This window comes from Oncorhynchus nerka, linkage group LG10 (assembly GCF_034236695.1).
Source record: "Oncorhynchus nerka isolate Pitt River linkage group LG10, Oner_Uvic_2.0, whole genome shotgun sequence".
Taxonomy (NCBI): domain Eukaryota; kingdom Metazoa; phylum Chordata; class Actinopteri; order Salmoniformes; family Salmonidae; genus Oncorhynchus; species Oncorhynchus nerka.
In genome coordinates, this window is record NC_088405.1 from 27,378,299 (window position 1) to 27,398,620 (window position 20,322).

General features: G+C 40.4%; 1 protein-coding gene across 4 annotated transcripts in view; it reads right to left on the reverse strand.

The window, feature by feature from the left end:
- The window catches only part of ebf3b (EBF transcription factor 3b), a 72,812-nt gene extending 57,535 nt beyond the window's left edge, over positions 1 to 15,277 (reverse strand). For all 4 annotated transcript variants that reach the window (XM_029669349.2, XM_029669346.2, XM_029669347.2 and 1 more), the window contains exons 1-6: positions 14,577 to 15,277; positions 14,165 to 14,321; positions 13,825 to 13,888; positions 13,503 to 13,558; positions 11,757 to 11,830; positions 10,021 to 10,089 (exon numbers count right to left, since the gene is read on the reverse strand). In XM_029669349.2, coding sequence (XP_029525209.1) covers positions 10,021 to 10,089; positions 11,757 to 11,830; positions 13,503 to 13,558; positions 13,825 to 13,888; positions 14,165 to 14,321; positions 14,577 to 14,707 — 551 coding nt within the window. In that variant the 5' untranslated portion in view covers positions 14,708 to 15,277. The remainder of the gene's footprint in view (positions 1 to 10,020; positions 10,090 to 11,756; positions 11,831 to 13,502; positions 13,559 to 13,824; positions 13,889 to 14,164; positions 14,322 to 14,576) is intronic.
- Positions 15,278 to 20,322: the final 5,045 nt, after the last annotated feature.

Here is a 20,322-nt window from a genome sequence, read left to right on the forward strand (position 1 = left end):
GATGTTTAGGCTGCTACATTTATGGAAGAATTTTTGCTTGTGTCTGTTGTGAGTGATGTCTTATCACGCTTGCTAAATAAATACTGGAGGTAAGTGGAGAGCGGGGTGCCCGGCCTGCACGATCTGTGATTTCCGTTAATCTGATTGGTCAAGACATGCAAAGAGCCTGCAGCAGCACTCCGATGTGAAGCACAGAGAAAGTGTGTGTGAGTTGACAAATCATGAGGCAAATTGGTCTAAAAAACAGCACTTTGCCCCTCTTTTTAATGCTTTGTCTCAATATATTTTATTTTGTGTCGATATATGTTATTAAACTAAATCAAAAGTGGTGTGGCGCTGCCACACCTGATTGAAAAGTGCTGTGGCAAATGCCGTCTCGCCACACGTTTTCCGGCGGCCCCGTTCGGTAGTCTAAAACAATAGGGAGGTCTCAAGAACACTTGTTCTTATATTGAAACGGTTTAGATCTTACAAGTATCCTCTGAAAATGGTCAGGTTTCCTCTATCTGTCAAGGGTCTATCAGTTCACGTATGAAGCAGCCAAAAGCAGAGGATATGGTCATTTAGACTGATAAAGATTACACTCAGGTCAGCCAGTCAGTAATCCCCACGATGATTTGTGAAGACAAAGCCCACAGGTCAATAGCATATACCTCATCCCATCAGAGTGATCTGCACGTGCATAAGGGTCGAACATAATACGATGTGACTTAAACCATACAATGAGCAGAGAAAATAAATATGCTAAGAGCACGACGGTGGACTGGCAAGGCCTCTCGGACTATGTCATCACTCCCTCCTGTCTGTGCAACGCTCCCCATCCAAAGGAAGGACCAGTGATTATGAGGGCTCAGCTTCCCTCTAAGAAAGCAAACCGGAGCTGCAGTCCAAACAAGGCCAGCCGTGAGGGAGCAGAGCAATGCCAGGCAGCTCAGGTTTAGCGTCGCCTCCAACCTGGCTGGCCCGGTCCCTGCATTAACCCTCAGTCAGCCTCTCCAGGACAAACAAACAACCAGTACATACACAGGGACAACCAGGCGAGAGACGGTGCCATAGTCACTGAGGAGGGAACTCTATTGAATTTGCTTTATCACACAATGTAATGAGTTCCAGACTGGCTGGACCAGGGCTGGTAAAATGTGCCGTGCTGTCCTGTTGGTCCGGCCTGAGTTTAGAACCAAACAGATGGGGAGGTATCCCAAAAATGTGCGCTCCCTCCAGGGACATGTGGTTTTCCCCATCATTATAAAACTGTAAACTCCTGGATGTCAGAGATTGGGGATAATATATTTCAGATGTCCATGGGCCTGCGCCGGGACTCGGACCGGCTGGATGGGAACAGTTATTTGACAGAGGGTCGGGGGGGGAGGACTAAGACATGATCAGGAGCTACTAAGGCTGCTCTATACTCAACACTGGGCTCTAATAGTGAGGGTGTGGGAGGGAGAGAGCATGTCTGTGTATGAGGGTGGGATAACGAGAGGCCAATTCATATCAAGCCACAGGAAGTCTTGTCATTGTATTAACATGTAGAAATCAATCTGAAGTGCACATGGCTGAACCCACATTTAAAGCCTAAAGCCTTCCATTTAAATTTCAGACAGATTTGACATGACAGTTATACTTCCCCACTGCAATAGAGATGTATGCTAATTTAGAAACAGGGCAGGACTTCAATACATGACTCCTAATAGAAATGTTGTCCCATTAAACAATTGTTATTGGTTTGTTTCACATGACTAGAGTGGATCGTCGTTTCACATGACTAGAGTGGATCGTCGTTTCACATGACTAGAGTGGATCGTCGTTTCACATGACTAGAGTGGATCGTCGTTTCACATGACAGGAATGGATCGTCGTTTCACATGACTGGAGTGGAACATTGTTTCTGTTGTAGCACTTGATGGTGTACACTAACCATGTTGTCATGGTTTCAAACCAAGAATACATTTTCCTTTCCTCACATATTTATATTGCTCTGGTCCCTGCATGGTAAAGGCACAATGCTGTTTTTTCTTCCACCACATCGAATGTGGTGCTGAACAAGCATAGGAGTGTTTTTTATTGTAAATCAATAGTGATTGATTGGCAGCTTGGGTGTTGAATATGGATCAATATTACACCGGGCTGTAGAGGAGATCTGATTTCAATTGGCAAGAGGAGCCAGCAGCAGGTTTCCATCAAGCGGTAATTCAAGACATGGGGACATAAGACAGATGGATTGATATAGACTAGCCAGGACCTTTCTTGCCACTGAACCAGCACAAGGAAATTTCTGTCATATATCATTAACGCAGTTGGGGCCGGCTGTAAAGGGGGAGGGGGAGGAGGTCAAAAGGACCACACCACTCCACAGGGGAAAGGAGGCTCATTGTAGAATACAATAATATCGTTTAAGAAAATCTAATATTACGCTTTACAGTAATATAAGAATTATGAGAGTCTGACTACGCCACCAAAATAGATGTTGAAGTGGATTGTTTTAGATGCAACAAGATGGTTTTCATTTACAAAGACAAAACGTTTTACAACAAACTTTTGAACGCATATTGAAATATTTTCATAGCTGTTAATAATTCCTGATTTCAAACAATAATAACTAGGTCCTTAAACAGAATACAAATGTTCCCAGACTGATTGGAAGATGTGTATATGTAAAAAGAGGGGGTCATCCTTACAGTTATCATATCTGCGTGATTTGTGGACAGAGGGCAAAAAAGAAAAAGGAGCTATACTTAGAAATAACTTGTCACTTTTAATAAATGACACTGGTTCAGGACTTTCTCTGGGGCTTTCCCTCGGATCTATCCCAGGCACCCCTGGGGGCCATCGGAGCGACCAGAAGACCCGCTCGTTTCCTCGAGGTAACTGATGACCCCATCCCACAATTCCCCATCTTTGTCATGTGACCCCACGCCATGGGAGCAGGACCATGTCCAATGCAATCCGCCTCCGACTGCATCCCATCCTAATCTCAGCCATGTCACACTACAAATTGCTACATTCAGAAAATGGAAATAGATTGAGGTGGAGATGGAGGGAGGGATAGAGAGAGAGAGAGAGAGATGGATGGGAGGGGTGGGTGGAGTGAGTGTGCATCGACAACCGGTCCCATAAGAAAAGTAGTGGAGGAAAGAACGACTCGGGAGATCCCGGCAAGGAATCACATCACGGCAAACATATTGATCTGATTTACAAAACCTCCAGCCTAATGCGAAACAAATGGCGTGGGCGTGAACTGGTACTTAACCATAAAACCCCAGCATTACTCCATCTCCGATGAAATACCACATATATCCCTCACCAGGGCCTAATGTGCTGTTTTACGGCCAGATACGACTGAGGTTGACCCAACAGTTAGTTTGACAATTAGGGGGAACCTAATAAGGATTTAATGGGACTGAGAACATGCCAAAAGAAAGAAAGGAAATATTTTTTCAAATGAATAAAAGCATGTAAAAACAGTACGACGGGTGACCTAAATCTGATTCATAGGAGCCGAGGATGTTTGAAAAAGCATTTGTACCATTAACGCATTAAGAAACCAAACAAAGACTAAACAGCTACAGAGTCTAATTATAAAGGACGGCTGTTGGAGCGAGAATAATTGGAGCTAGAGCGACATTTTATTTAGGTTTGATTTCATTTTCAAGTACAATTTTCATTGTGTACTGTATTCCACTTCTAAATTATGTTTCTACAGCATCACAATATATAGTCATTTCCAAATATTATGCTTGATTGTAATCGTCTTTTAGAGCAACTTAATGTACAGTGTTACCATGGTACTCCACAGAGTTATTGGATGTAATAGGAGACAGTGAAACCGAAGCTGGAAAATATAAACTATCAAAATTATTACAAAGAAATATCACTTGTTTTATAAATCAAAAATATGTGTGTGTGTGCACAGGGGTGCATATGTACACATGCATGTGTGTGTGTGTGAGTGAGGTCCAGTGTTGCTCTTTGCCCATGCCTTCATCCCATCGCCCCAGCTCAGGCCTTTTTCTGTCAATGCAGTGAACCAAGGGAGTAAAATGGGAGAAGAGAGGGGGAGAGAAGGAGAGGGGGAGAGGGGTTGTCTCCATGGACAGATGGACTGCTCTTTCTCAACACATGTGGAACCATGTTTCGTCTTTCATTGCCGTCAAGCTGGAGCCGAATCCCTCACTTTGTTGGTCCAGACTTATTTCTTGTACAGCACACCTCTCTCTCTCTCTCTCTTTAATAAACACACACATCTCCTGCTCTCTCTGCACACATGTTAAAGTCATCACCCCTGCTCAGCACTAGTAAAACACAACACCCCCATCTTCTGTGCTGTTGTCAATCTTGCCATTAGCTGATGCCCATGGGGAATCCTACACAAGTGAGGTGGGTCTCCCCCGTGTACACCAGGCACCATGTTACCTTCAGACGCCACTCATGTGAACCCAAACATGAGAGCGTCATTTGGAAAATATAATTTATACTGTGCGTCTTTGTACGTCTTGACATTTACAAACTGTGATAAAACCGACATGAGGGAGGAGGGAATAAAAAACAGAACAGACTAATTTGAGGTCATGTTTTGCTTAGTGAACAGTATTACCCAATCCTGGATGTTGGAACAGTGGGAAGGAGTTTCTGGCTCCAAGGCTGCAAAGAGGGTCTGGGTTTCATTTTTCGGCAAGTGCAAGCCAACAGAGAGCTGCCAAGTACAGGTTTCACTCTCAACACTTCCTGCTATTCCTAATCTGGCTCAAAAGGAGACACTTTCACTCAAACATCACTCCAGTCCAGGGTGCAGTGGCCAGTTTCTTCTCTCCTTTCTCACAGGGTGTCAAAAAACTCACGTCTGTCAAATAGGTTACACTGAAAACAGCCGTAAATAAAACACGGAGATGGAAATATTGTTGAGGCATGAACATGAAACGTTTGAGTGAGTGAGTGAGTGAGTGAGTGAGTGTGTGTGTGTGTGTGTGTGTGTGTGTGTGTGTGTGTGTGTGTGTGTGTGTGTGTGTGTGTGTGTGTGTGTGTGTGTGTGTGTGTGTGTGTGTTTTTCCCCAAAGGCAGCTACTTTAATCGACTGCACTGTTTAGTACGTCTAAACTGTATGTTCACCATCCCCGAACCAAGTCCAAATCCTCTACTGAATGATACAAAGAGTCCATGAGAAACACCTCCAGTTTTGAACACAACAACACAACCTGTGCATTGCTCTGCACCTCTGCATTGCATAATTCTCACTTGTGGATGGATGGTGAATTAACACTACATACAGTTTATGGTGCAATGGAAGATGCAGTGGAAACATGTAATTTACTGTAGGTGGTTCATCAATCAACCATAAACAGACCTCTCTTTACAGGTTATCAAAACACTGCCTCTTATGAGAACACCCCCCATTTTTTCATGTGTAATTAAAATGGTCTCTGAAATCCTCTTTGACAGTCCAGGGCTTAGCCAAAAATGTAAATGACATTAAAGGAGACAATGAATTTAATTTTGCTTAATGTCCCCTTTCGCTGATTCTCATTTACATAGCATTTCCAACGCAAAAAGCTGACCTTATAAATACTGGCATTTGTTCAGCTTGGGAGTTAATCACGGTTTTGCAAAACCCAGATGGGAACACACCACCACACCAATTTTCGTATTTGTTGGTAGAGAGAAGAGAAACCACATATGAGATGGTCCGACCCGGGAGTCTTTTGTTGCTGACAAACAACTCAACAACAAGTGCACTGCACTCTGGGATATGACCTCGTAGGTGTTCCACAAATAAACAATAACGCACAGTAATTTAGAAAATACAGTGCACTAATGAGCGACATAGTGCAAAATTTGCATTAGGCCAAAAAAGTAATTGCATTAACATGTGAACAGGTGTGGAGGCCTTTATAAATGAGCTAAATGAATAAAACCCTTCCACAGCACAACCATGTGTGCTGATGACTGAAAAATAAAAAATAATAAGTCAATGTCATGAATTATTCAGTGGCTGAGCGGCCTCCAGAGGTCAGCGCTCTTTGACCTTTGTGACAGGAAGTGAAAGGGAGTGCGGTTGAAGCTGGAATAAGCGGAGCTGACATGATTTGGTCTGGTCCACAGTCCTCCTTTCTGGATGGGAGCGTAAATTGACACGGATGTTAAGCTGTGTGAACATACATTCAATTCAAAATTCATGTATGGGCAGCCAGAGCTCTGAAAACACACTCCCTCCTCTGCTATCCTCACCTAATCTGCTGCATCTCCTCTGCGATATACACAACCTTTGAACTTTGACAGAGAGAATGAGTCATTTTCTCTCTTTTTTTCCAACAGCATGTTCCTCTTTCTTATTACAAAATCCATGCGTAAGCTTGGACCATGTATATAATCTTTCACACAGGAGAAGACAAAGTCAATATGCAGGAGAGTGAAGAACGATACCAGTGCAGGAGAGTCATCACAAATTGAGTTATGTTTGGCACACGCAGCTCTACACATACTTTAAATGGGGAAACCAGCTAATCAGATATTGGGCACCTCATCACTATAACTCTCGATACTCAAATGACTGCCTGGATGAGCCCACGCCCTCACTCACTTTAAGGCGTCACTAGCTTATAGATGTGACATCCGTTGCACCACTGACTTCCTAACGGGAAGATATGATTATAACCAACTGCGAAGTACTGTAGTCATAGCAATAGTGATACAATTTTTGACCAAATTCAGTAGGCGTCTTTTTTTTCTGCAAGGGCCAACATAGTTTCCAACATTTTCATTTCCTGATTAGAAGAAGAAAAATTGCGCATGCAAATACACACAGAACACAATAGACTTTAAATGTACAGTCAATGCAGAAAACAACCAGCCTTTACCCAGCAGTTTATAGTTTCCCTTAACACACACAATAGTTACTTTATTTCCCTATAAAACAAATATGAATAATGTAATGACATCAAAAGTCATATGAAATATTTAAAGATGCAATATGCAGAATTCGCTCTGCCATTTCCTGGTTGCAAAAAAGTTTGCCTAATTTCAGTTTATGTGACAAAACAAGCAAGTATAGTGTAGAGTATCATTGTACCATCTACACTGCTGTGAAATATATTTTCCAAAACCAAAAATATTGTATTTTCAGCTGTTTGAAGCTGGTGTACACAACCGAAACAAAAAAATGGAAAGTATTGAAATAGAGCACATAGAACCGATCTACTGCTCCTTAGACTTTCAATGAAAATGACAGATCTATATCACACATTTCTATGTGAATTTGGTCAGGTCGCCCAAAAAGTTACATATTGCAGCTTTAAAGATCCACCAGCATTGATACTCCGTGACAGCTGTTAGGCTTAAATCTAACAAACTTTTTTAAAGAATTCTTTCCTTTCAAAAAAATTACTGAAAATCTGCATCGAACTGGGAGAGAAAATGGGGTAAACAGATGTCTGGCTTGACCACAGGAAAATAGGACACATTTGGAATGATAAGTTTCCCAAACTCAGTCGGATATGCCAGATCCATGGGAACGCCAGTTAATATCTTGCTACATGCCAGCTAGCTGTGTGCGCTTTCCCCTCTTACCATCTGGGAAAATGTAACAGCGAGGCAACACCGTCCATGATTCACTCCAAATCTGTTTCTTAACAGTTGGGCAATGCTACTGTTTCTCTAGGAAATGTGGCAGAGCTGAACTAGATGTTTTATACTGTAATGTAGGCAGATACCTAAGACATTACTGATTTAAAATCAGACCTCTCTCCTGTTTTTCACATACTAAACTCTCAGGTCTCTTCAATTGAAAGTAATCTCTTTTAGCCAGAAGCAACTGCAGCACAGGTGCTACTCACACTTTGCATGAGAAACTGAGAGATGTAGCAAGAGAGTTTAACACAATGAGGCGTCATAAAATCTCACTTATATGTTCACTGAAAATGACTATATCAGGATGATAAACTGGGTGACATGTGCATGCAGTACAGTACACTTCAGTGATTTTGTGTAAACCCTAAAACTCCAGAACACCCCCTTTAGTCAGTGTGAAGTCAATGGGAAGTAGTGTGGGTCCGGGAGGGTGAACTGATCTGCTCATAGTTATGGAATGGAGACAACGGGAGGGTCTAATGAGGAACATATGCTTTTGTGATTCAACAGACCGGCTCATTGTGTGAGGAAAAGGATACTCTACTCCCATTCACTCCTGTCACAATGAAAATCTGAGCCTTTTTTTCTGAGACGGTTGAGTTTACAATATCCATCCGCTTCTCCTTTTTTCCTCTTTGACGGTAATTCTCCATGCTTTCATTTTGGCTATTGTACTTATGTTACATGTTTTAGTGCACAGAATTAAGAATAATAGAGTGTGAAACTCAACGCAATGAAAGTGGCGAGCAAGGTTGGAAAGGGTTTCTTTCTAAATGTAATCTGTTACAGGTACTAGTTACTTGTCCAAAATTTTAATGAGTAACATAACTTTTGGATTAAGCCAAACTCAGTAACGTAATCTGATTACTTTCAGTTACTTTTGGATTACATTCTCCTTAAGAGGCATTAGAAGAAGACAAAAAGGATCCATCAGACGCATTTGGTGTGTCATCATAGTGGTCTCTGACTTGTGGCCAGACTCAATCAGGTAGAACAAACTTAAACTTGTACCTTGTTTCAATGCTAAACTGAATGTGGTTAAAAAAAAAAGTTGTTTTAATGTATTTTGTTCTGCAAACATCCTTTCTGAATTTAAAATGAATCCTAGAAGTAATCATCTAGTTTTTCAAAAGTACCTGTAATCTGATTACAATATTTTTTTGATGGTAACGTAACTGATTACAGTTACATTTTTTTTGTAATCAGACTACATGTAACTGGTTTCATCTAATCAGTTACTCCCCAACCCTGGCGACAAGGCAGTACTACAAAGCAAACTTTAAAGAAGTGGAAATAAGTGAGATGTTTATCTGTCATACTTTAGGTTTTTGTGTGAACATTTCATCCAATAAATACTAATAGATTGGACAATCAGCTTCATAAAGGACATGATGAGAGCCCTTTATATATTTTTTTGAATTATAAGTGTTGCCTTGAGCTGCTCAATATAAATCACATACATAATGGCCGGAACGTAATGTTACATCCAGTCCTACATAATAGAGGAACACCAGCTCTCCTAGTAGAGAGAGAGAGAGGTGTCTAGAGAAGCAGTAGCTGTGGTAATTCAGCCAGGCAGGCATCCTGGGCAGCTCCTACTTCCTGATACATGAGAAGCTTCTGGAGTGGCGGCAACAACTGCTCAGCCCTATTTGATTACTAATAAGAGAGTTGTCCCCTCTGTCAGATACCAGGCATTCTCCGCTAAACAAACAGTGATTCCGGCTAGTCAAACATTAGCATTGCTGTCTCTCCGTACTCCATGGTGAGAGTTACATGGGCTCAATGCTGAGGACAGTCCCTCCTACAGACACGGAGGCACGCACATACGCACACATATTCCTTTTTCAGCCGTGAGATAGAGGAGTCTGAATAACAGAAATACTTGATGGAAGGAATGTAAGTAGCCAATATGCCGTTTATGTTCACTGAATATGTTATCTGAATATCCAAAAGCTGTAATATATTTGTACATACTGTAAACCTAAAGGTTACGATAAAAATCACTGCCACAAACTCCTATTATATCACAACAGAGCCCTAACCACCTTTACTCACAACCGTAGCACTGGATAATGACTACTTAAATAGACAACAAAATTGATGAGATACAAAAATCATGATAAACCCCTCGCCAATTAGACGAATACCCCGCGTGATGCACCTGTGATTGAACGCCCCTCTCCAGGTGGTGACCGCCCCTCTGAGCGCAAAGGAAAGACCTCCCTCACCTGCTCACAGAGCAATCAGCCACAGTTCCCGTAGAGTTGACCAGAAGGTTGGAGTCCAACCCACCTGGGCACCAAAACACTGGGGAGTGCTCACTAACTTCCCAACAGAGCTGAATCTAACACATATCACAATCACAGCAGTATGAAGGAGACATGGAGCAGGGCCTACCTGTCGATGATCACAGGGTCTGACGGAGTCTCGTTCCTGTTGCCACAGCTCTTCTTATCACAACACCGGCTAGGGGAAGAAAGAGTGTGTTTGAGATCACCACAGTGGCTGTTACTGTTTATAAGACCATAGAGTAAATATTAGATCCTTCAAAATGTATGCTGCCTTCTAAGGCAACACGTCATTGTGTTAAATTCAAACACAAAAATATTATAGAGAAATAGAGTACACTAAATCTATCCTGTCATGGATTCTGATGGATAATTAAAATGACAAAAAAACACATTTTGTGGTACAGCGTTTGCCTTAGCGCTGGAAAAGAGGGGAAGGAAAGTAGAAGGGGGATTGGGCCAGGAGGCAGGGGAGTCACTTTTCACAGCTTCAGCTTTTGTTTACCTCTAATTGCCAAGCTGCTATTTCTGGGGGAGATGCAAGATGCCACCCTCAACCAATATTTCTGCGGGGCATTTATCAATTATGGACTCAAAAGCACCAATCTATCCTCCACCACATGTTTCCACCATCTTTTCTCTAAACCTATAGTATACCTCCAGTTCTTTGATTGGAGATTTAATTAAACCTGAAATCAAACACAAATATACTGCTGCTTACCATTTGAAATGAAAATGTATACTTGTATAATGGCCACAGGTCCAAATGAGATTGATTAAAGCCATATGGCAAGGGAAGAAAGATAATGCATTTTAAAAGCTACTGTGAGTCCATTCTATCATTCAAATGACATGATGTGTATTTTCCACAACATGTAGACAGGGATAGGTTGAGTGTATTTTACTCTAATACTTCATATTAGTGCAACAATGTACTTAATGTTTTACCAGAGCAAAAAAGATCAGAAGAATACTCTCATGAAGCAGGCCTATAGGCTACTTATAACCTCATGGCCTCTTTAATGATGATAGCCTTCAGTAAGTCTTATTACATTTTACAGACACACTTATGCAGAGCGAATTTCAGGAGCAATTAGGGTTAAGTGCCTTGCTCAAGGGCACATCCACAGACGTTTCACCTAGTCGTCTCTGGGATACGAACCAGCGACCTTTAGGTTATTGCTATAGGCTACCTGCCTCCCACTACAGAATACACTTTCTCTTTGACACTGACAGTAAGATTATATCTAGAGCGCACCAAATTCCACGCCTCACAAATAAGTGATAGATGCATGTATAACATGTTGTATGAGTGACGAGTTTAAAAAAAAAATTGTTTTCAGGCTAATCATTCTCAGTTCTCGGTGCACTTGCTCTCAAAAACGTTAACAATGCGCCGGTGCAACAAAAGAAAGGTTAACCGAGAGTATCCGAATTCAGTAACTGCTCACAAAGATCACGCTGAGCTCAACAATAACAACAAAATACGTGTTTCCTTTTAGTATCAATGACACCGTTGAATAGCAGAGGGACATGACACATGAGACCTTGAGATTTGCGTGGTTAAATGACGCTTAAAAAGCACGCTGGTCACTGATGATATGTGGGATCAACCAAGACTTGACTCCATGTTTTGAGGCGCAGACTCGCTGGCATCAGACTAATAGATTCACTAAGAGGCCCTGTAGGCTACAACTAGCCGGGTACCAGTCTGTTTGTACTCCACTCCTTGTAGGCCTACTCCGTGTCATATGCCAATACAATAAACAAGTATGGGGAGAAAATGTATAACTGTATACTTCTTCAACAGCTTTGAGTTCGTGGAGTGAAAAAAGCAACACTTACCTGCACATAATTTCGTGTGTAAGAAGACATCTGCACATTTCAGGGTTTTTGTCTTGACCCTCATATATAATCGCCTTTGGAAAAAATAAAGACACAAATGTGTAGTCTACATTAAATATCTGAATACATGAGCCACTGTATATAATCAACTTTATAGTAGCATAATTATAAAGGGCATTATGTTTAATAAAACCGAATAATCAAAAACACTTGAGTCCAAAAAACAAATAGGCTATATTGTTATTGGTGGAAAAAACAACAAGTGTAATGTTGCAAAGGCACGAAAATGATAACATGTTACAATGTCTGTCAAATGATAATAGCAGATAATAATATGTATTATTATTGTAAGTATTAGTATTATTATATATTTTTGTAATAACACATTGCCTATGTGAATAAGCTTTATATGGGAAGTTTCAATGAAGTGTCATCAATATGGTTATAATCTGTGGATATTTGGGGGAAAGTGTTAATGGGCAATCTGTTGTTTATTTTGAGCTGCTAACAATGATCTTTCCGTGGATAAAAAGCGGTGTCTGGCAGTACGGTTGAGTAATTTTTAAGCATTGGCTGAAACAGATGGTGTGTAGCTATCAGTTGTGCCGCTCTCGCTCCCTCGGTTCCTCCCTCCCTCTATTTTGAAGAGAGGCACTTTGCTCCCCTTTAGTGAACTAGGCTACCTGGCATATTATACGGCACCGTAACTTGCCATATTTTCAGTATAGCACTTACTTATTAAATTAAGACATTTTGAATTAAAAGTGGGGCCTATATGATTAGGAGGAAAAAATACACAATTACACTCTGAAATGTTGACGTCATATTCTTACTGGGTTTGAACCCCACTTTACTTTTTTGATGGCTCTGTTTTTATTTGTTGAGCACTGTGCGATTATCTATATTGATTTGATTTATGTCGCTATTTGCAGCTGCAGAAACAGAGAAATCCATAAACTGCTTGTTCTGCGTCATTGATTCGGATCATTCGCAGAGGAATTTTCCCTCTGAGTGGTGGAAGCTTTAACGGCTCTATTCAGATGATCTGCTGTAACCCTCGGTAAATTAGTAGTAATAACAACCACCATGGTTGAAAAATATCAGATAAGGCCTCTTACAGATGTGTAGTCACCTTAATGTAAGGAGATTAGGGGTGTAATTTCGAGAATTCTTATAAGAATGGAAATGCTTTAACTATAGGAGCTATTTCAGAATCTCTTTCCAAACATTAGGCCTAGTTATGTTTAGCCTAATATGGGTCAAGCCTAGCAACATGCCTAAAAGTCACAGATTAGAATAAGGGACTCAACAAGTAAACATGACTTGGGCCTACTTGTAACTCCAAAACAATAAAATAGCCTACTTTATTACACAATAGCCTATGATATCTCATATGTAAACAAAAAACGTTTATGTATTATTCTATTGATACACTTTATCCGTATCGGCAGAAAGCACCAGCATTACAAACCATCAATTTATATTGTATAGGCACACAATTACAGGCTAAGCTTATGGTAACTTAGTGCTTGATTAATTCTTACTTAAGAGTTGCGCAAAAACATGCTACATGTCTACATGCTGTCTATAATGCAATTTCAGTCAATGCATGATGGCATAAAGAAAACGCTCTCGTGAAGAGGCCTAGCCTATAGTATGCATGCGTGAAGAATGCAGGTGAGGTTTAGAAGCAATGTCTCTAGCGTAAACAAGCTGTATGAATATATGAGTAACAGTAGCTTATACCTGCTTCGTCATGGAATCGATTAACCGTATGAAAATATCCTGTTCTGTTCTGACGCCTGGGGGAACAAATATGCCAAGTTAAGACAGAGGTAGGGCTGTAAAGGCTATGAGATGTACATTTGATGACCCCAAAAAATATTTGTTTGTTTTTAACCGAGACCATTTCTAAAACTATAATAATACATAATACATCATTTTACCTGTAAATATAAATAATTATTTAGCAAATAAATTAATTGTAAATTATTATTATCCTTATTATTATTTATAGCCTTTATCTTTTGGGTTATACTGAATTGATGAAAATAATTGTTTCACTCACCATTGCTGTACAACAACTGTACTTTGTAAATGATCCCATTGTTCGTTTTTTCACCGTTTGGTTCCTGAAAAGAATCAGCAATGAGATGATGGTGAGTTGAAAATAAAGCATCTATCTATATATCTAACTGTCTGATATTTCATCATTTAAAATGTATAATTTGTCAAAAATAAGATTTAGCTCTGACAACCACTCTCCTGTCATCGACGAAAGCGGTTAAAAAACGTCGATATTGCACGTGACCTGCCTTACTGACCCACACACATCTCTAAATACATCAAGTTAATTTCAAAGGACAGATTATGAAATTCAATAAATTATATTCTCATGCAGCGCTTACTTTATCTTTCTCCACAAAGTCCACATAAGCTGTCCTTTCAATCTCAACGGGTTGACCCTGTCTGTCGTACAGTGCCAGGACGAAATGGAAAAAATTGGATTTTCTGAGGTTGGAAGGCGGCTGCTTTTCATAGTGTGCCCGCGCCAAGCCAACGCCGCTGCGGGGAGAAAACAAGAGACCATATCGGTTAAGTATCAGACACGGGGGATAGATGGTGGAGCTGATGAAAACATTGAAGACGTGGAAGCACGTTAGAGTACGAGAGATTTCTTGATTTGTTACAATAGGGGTAATATGATGTAATGAAAGAGAGGCGAGTCGAAGGGGTGCATTGGGAGACCGTAATTGATACAGGGTAGTGAGGGTCGATATGAAAAATGCGTGAGAAAATCAGATGATTTGGCATGCGTACCTTTGGGCGGCTGTGTTCGCATCAACCACCCCAGCTGTGTGCATCCATGAGCGGACTGAATTCAGCCCACCCAGCGGTTCCTCCTTCATCGTTGTCCCACCCCGTGATATAGTTTCCTGAATCCCGAACATTTAGAACAATTTACGTGCAATGAGCCTCCTGTGAAATTCGGTAAATAAACGTCCAAAAGTGTTATCCTTGAGGGTTTACGGGATGTTGTAAGTGCGGTATCAGCCTTGCAAGGTGAAAAAAACCCGGTCCTCAGGTCTCGCCTCCCTCTTCAGTCCGTCCTGGGTTGCAGCGATGTGAACAATTCTCAAAGTACTCTACTTAGTTGGTGTGGTATCCACAGACCGGAAAAGTGACTTGTTCAACAGACTATGATTTTTTTAGGCTATTGTTCCTTCTTTTTGTTATGCTTATTGACAAAAAAAAATCGATGGTTGTTGTTTGTGTGTGGATGATGCTCTCAAAGTAGCGACATCCTTGAAGCACCACATCCAAAACCTTCAGGACACTGTTGAATAAACCACTCCTGAAATGGAAAGGTGCTGCTTCACCAAAAGACAAACACACGCAGTAGCTGATCACCGTGGAGGTGTTCCCGGTACGCAGGAGAGGTGGATAAGGGGCCTTTCGCGTCGTGCAGGATGGATGGGAACATGCAAAACTAAGCCCTCTTTCCCCGAGGACTGAAATCTTTCCCGGGAGCCAAAACTCTAAACCCACGGGAGAGGCTCTGTCAGAATATGACGCTCATGGGGCGTAGCTTTTACCATATATGGAGCTCTGACTGTTCCTGTCATGCTTTGGCGCTATACTATACGAGTATAGCCTAGAAGCAACCTGAGAACACTCGCTCTACTTTCCTCTTGCAATGTGGTGAGTTGATTTTTTTTCAATGATATGAATCCAACGAGGTGTGACCGTCACACAACATCCATTCACTATATTAAAAAGCTATTCCTGTAATGGTCATTTGTCTATTGTGAACGCTTGCTTAAATTATGGTACATTATATTTTTCAGAAGATTTGTAATTAAGCATTTTCATGTTTTAATTAGGTTATTTAATTGGGAGTATTATGACACATACGATTGACATGGCCGGCAGAGAATTCACTAATGTGTGCTAAGCTAACGAAAATATTTAATAGGCCCATATGTTAGGCCTACATAAATCATGTTTTAGATTAAAATATTGAAATTCGTGTCATATCTTTGTTTAATCTCAAATGTAGCCTATATTTAATCGAAAACGAAATCGACTAAGAATCTCGAATAAGGCCGAGTAGATAAACTGACTGTGTTTTAATTAATCTACAGCGACGCAGATATTAAAAGTTTTTATCAAACAAAATGATAAGAATAATGAAAGTGGATAATGAGTTTGGGAAATTACCACCACTAATTTAGGGTATGTTCCAAATTATATTATGAAACAGGAAAACATAATGAGTGCAATTTCATTCCATTTATATTCCCTGACCTCTAATGTAAACAAGATCCGGATCGCCTTGTATTAAACATTATCGGGGACAATAAGGTATCGTGTCTTATTTTCATCTCGTGACAGTAGGCGTCATAAGTAGTATAATGTTTTGATGAATTGGAGAAGAGCCAATGTCCGAGCCATAGCTTCAGAAAACCCTTCACCTTATTGAGGGTGAATATGTGAAGGAGGGGGAGGGAATGGGGGGAGGAGAGAGGAAGAGATGTATCCTCAGCAATCTATCTGGTGTTGAGGGTTAATAGCTGCTGCCAAAGATAAGTGAATAATAAGCTGTTGCTTTCACCTCTTTCAAGATCTATTGCCTTATTGCCACTCCGCATAATAAGATATATATCCTTATACATGCGTTAAAATTAAATTATTTAAAATGTATGGACAGTACATATTTTGATCAGACAAGCAAGTAAATGCCCATTTACCAGTTCATTTTTAATTTTGTACTGTCATTCTTCTATGAACACAAATATAAAACAGGCTGGGGAGCAGAACGGAGCAAATTTGTCTGTTCATTTGAGATTGCCAACCTATCTTTCTTTACAGAACTTTGGCCTAGCCATACTGTGTTTTTGTAACATGGCTTCAGTCGTTTATTAGAACTTAACCCCTAATTACACGCACCAATTCGATTTAAATCTGATTATCAAATTAGGAGACGTTGAGACAAATCCTCTTAGATCTGATACTGTTGACTTGAGAGGGAAAATGGATCTCCACACCCGTCACGTAGGTAACGATGCTGTCCTGAAAGGAGGCTTTAAACCGTATTTGACAACAAATGCAGCTGCCCCGCTATTTCAGAAGATATTAGAGGAAAATGAATGCAAATCTGTGTTCAGAAGCCATCTGGACGTGGCGAGAGGCAGTCAGCTGCTCCACACACAGGCGAGGAGCCTGAATCCGTCTCGGCTCATTCTCCGGGATCATCTGCATGGTGGGCACACAGCGTGGAAAATGCGCTCGCCACCATTAGGAGAATATTACAATCACACGTTCCAAATAAAATGATGTTGTTTGTTGATCTCCCATTTGATAACACTACACGTTTACGGATGAAGAATCTGATATCTATTATTGATCTATTATTTATATCAATCAATTGGTCTTAATCAACTTGCCACATAGGCCACAACTATTTCTGCATCGAAAAAAGTTAATTGTAGCTTATATGAGCCTACCACATTGAACGTAAGTGAAAACAAGATTCCTGGAAGTGCATCAGTTGTTTGCTCCCAAGCATATTCATTAGGGCCTATATTTTTGATCATATTGCAATTCTCATTAAAAAATATATATTATTAGATTACCAAAAAGCTAACATGGTGTTGAGCCTGAATGTCTTCAGATCGTTGGCGCGTGGCTCTTTTGTGCCTTGTGACTAAGACCTCCCGTCTCGAAGGAACGAGTCTCCACAGTTGATGGTGACGTCTTCTTTTTTGTACCAATATACGGGGCCAGGCCCTCATGATCTCCGTAAATTTGCATGTAAATGGCGACATCAGCCGATGCGCATGCCACAGGCCAGAGGGCCTCCCAGATGTCAAGGCAAAGTCAATCAGACGCCCGCTGCCCAGCTGTCCTGAAGACTATGGACGTTAGGAAAACTATTATAATCACATTCACTGATTAGCCATCATGTTTTAACTTGATTGATTCACGGATAAGCCACTTTTGTGAACTTTCAGCGTTTTTATTATAAAAAATGAATGTAGGCCTAATGCACATTTACAAAAGCCATGCACAATTCACTATTTTGTGATCAAAAAGCCTAGTGTCAAATATATGTATGAATTTGATTCGAAGGATAAATATAGTCTATGCATAATACGCATTTATTTTACTACAAATGTGTGTCTTTATCAACTGGTTTCTGAATGTGAAATAGAAAATTCGTTTCAGAGTTGCAAGTTCACACATCGGCCTGTTCTTTATTGCTGTATTGGCTAAATAGGTCATACGAATCAAACTCCTTATAGAAATTTCACTTGTAACATAATTATTTGCCTTAGATTGTGTAGACTTCATGTAGCCTCTGTTTAAAAGTCAATCTGATATGACACAAATGAGTAACATAGGCAGATATCGTAATAAAAACATAAGTACAATATTATGAAAGACAAGGAAAAATGTACTCATAAAAAATACACTGAATGGCATAACGGAAAACGCATTGGGTCTACATCTAGGCATACATTTCAGACATTTGAAAACCACATTCTGAGCCGTTTCCCCAAATGTTTTAAATACTTAGTTTAGCATAAAAACAACAAGTATTGGCTATGCAGCATTTTACAGAGAAATTAGAGGAACATAAACTGAGTGTACAACAAATTAGGAATATCTTCCTAATATTGAGTTGCACCCAATGTTGCCCTCAGAACAGCCTCAATTCGTCGGGGCATGGACTCTACAAGGTTCCACATGGATGCTGGCCCATGTTGACTCCAATGCTTCGCACAGTTTTCTCAAGTTTGCTGGATGTCCTTTGGGTGCTGGACTATTGTTGATACACACGGGAAACTGTTGAGCCTGAAAAACCCAGCAGCGTTGCAGTTCTTGACACACTCAAATCAGTGCGCCTGACACCTCTGAATCAAATCAAATCAAATCCTACTACCATACCCCTTTTAAAGGCACATCAATATTTTGTCTTGCTCATTGGCCCTCTGCATGGCACACACAATCAATGTCTCAATTGTCTGATGGCTTAAAAAAAGTATTTAATCTGTTTCCTCTGCTTCATATACACCGAGTGAAGTGGATTTAACAAGTGACCTCAATAAATGATCATAGCTTTCACCTGGATTCACTTGGTCAGTCATTGTCATGTTCCTAATGTTTTGTACACTCAGTGTATCTGAAGTCACATGTGGAGACGCAAAAGGAGTTGATAGACAGCGCCCCTCGTTGGTTAAAATAGAGACATTCTGTCGATTGGGGGCATCTGTTCTCCTCAGTGATGAAATTAATCGAATATTAATTTTTTCACGCCAACAGAATGAGAAGAGTTTGAACCAATGGTCCCGGGCAATTGTATGCAAAAGAAGATGGATTCGATTACAGGCCTAATAGTCTTTCTTTGAGTAGCCTACAAACTATTGCCCGTAAATGGTGGCATCTATAAGGGGAGTTTATTTCAACACACTAAAATATTTTACAATTTTATTTTACAACGTGAAAACATGGGCTTTATGAGCGTGAAATGTGCACTGCGAGTTTGATTTAATCTCAAATCTGAGCAATTTATTGAGACGATTTAAGTGTAAAATGTATTATTATTATTATTATTATATAGCATTTTACAGTGATACCACGAGTTCACATTTTCGTCACCAACTTGAGTGAGAGTTGTCTTGTTAATTGTATGCAATGGTGAGTTCTGTCAAGGGCATTGGCCGCGCACACAATTTGCATTTCCATTCTGCTGGAAATGATGAGAGTTGCTGCGCGGTTAGAGCCTCGCGGCGCAGACTGCGGGCAATTCACATTTTAAAAAGGCAAGATAAATTAAATAAGAAACCGAGACCACTTCAGGGCTATTAACATCTAAAATATCCCCTGGAAATTGAGGCCAAAAAAAAACAGCATGACCATTCCCCATTTACACCGTTCTAAAATCCATTGTAAAATTCCCATCACTAGAAGTATATGCCTAGAACCTACATCTGAAAGTGTCACACAACAAAGTTGTCCTTTCAGTTATTTCGATTTCTTTATAAAGAGTAATGAATATGATATAGGTACCAGCCTACCTCAAATCAGTTTTTAATAATCTGCAATAAACAATGAAAAACTCAGACTTAACCATTTTACATGGCAATAGTAACTGCCATTGCCAATCGAGAACATGGAAATAAATGCATGCCAGCAAATAATTTACAGTCCTCACGCCAAAGATATGCTGCCATGTTCCCTCTGAATCTAGAGATCTTTGTTTCGCTCATTGAGCCACTTGATTGACTAGTTGATCGACGGTGATATTGCCCCACCTACAGGAGTCTGCGAAATTGTCAAGGATTTTTAGGAAGGAATTGAGAGTTTTCAGGGAAGATTCTTACGGCACTCTATGAACGCTCATAATAGGAGTCTATTCGGGTACTCTGTTTATCACCAGACCAGGGCCTCCTTTCCTAGTTGCGATGTAACTTAAACATTACGATGATTGTACTAGTTGCATCGTTATTTACGAGACAACTTTTTAAGTGTTCGCTATGTGCGTTGTTAGACCATGTACCAA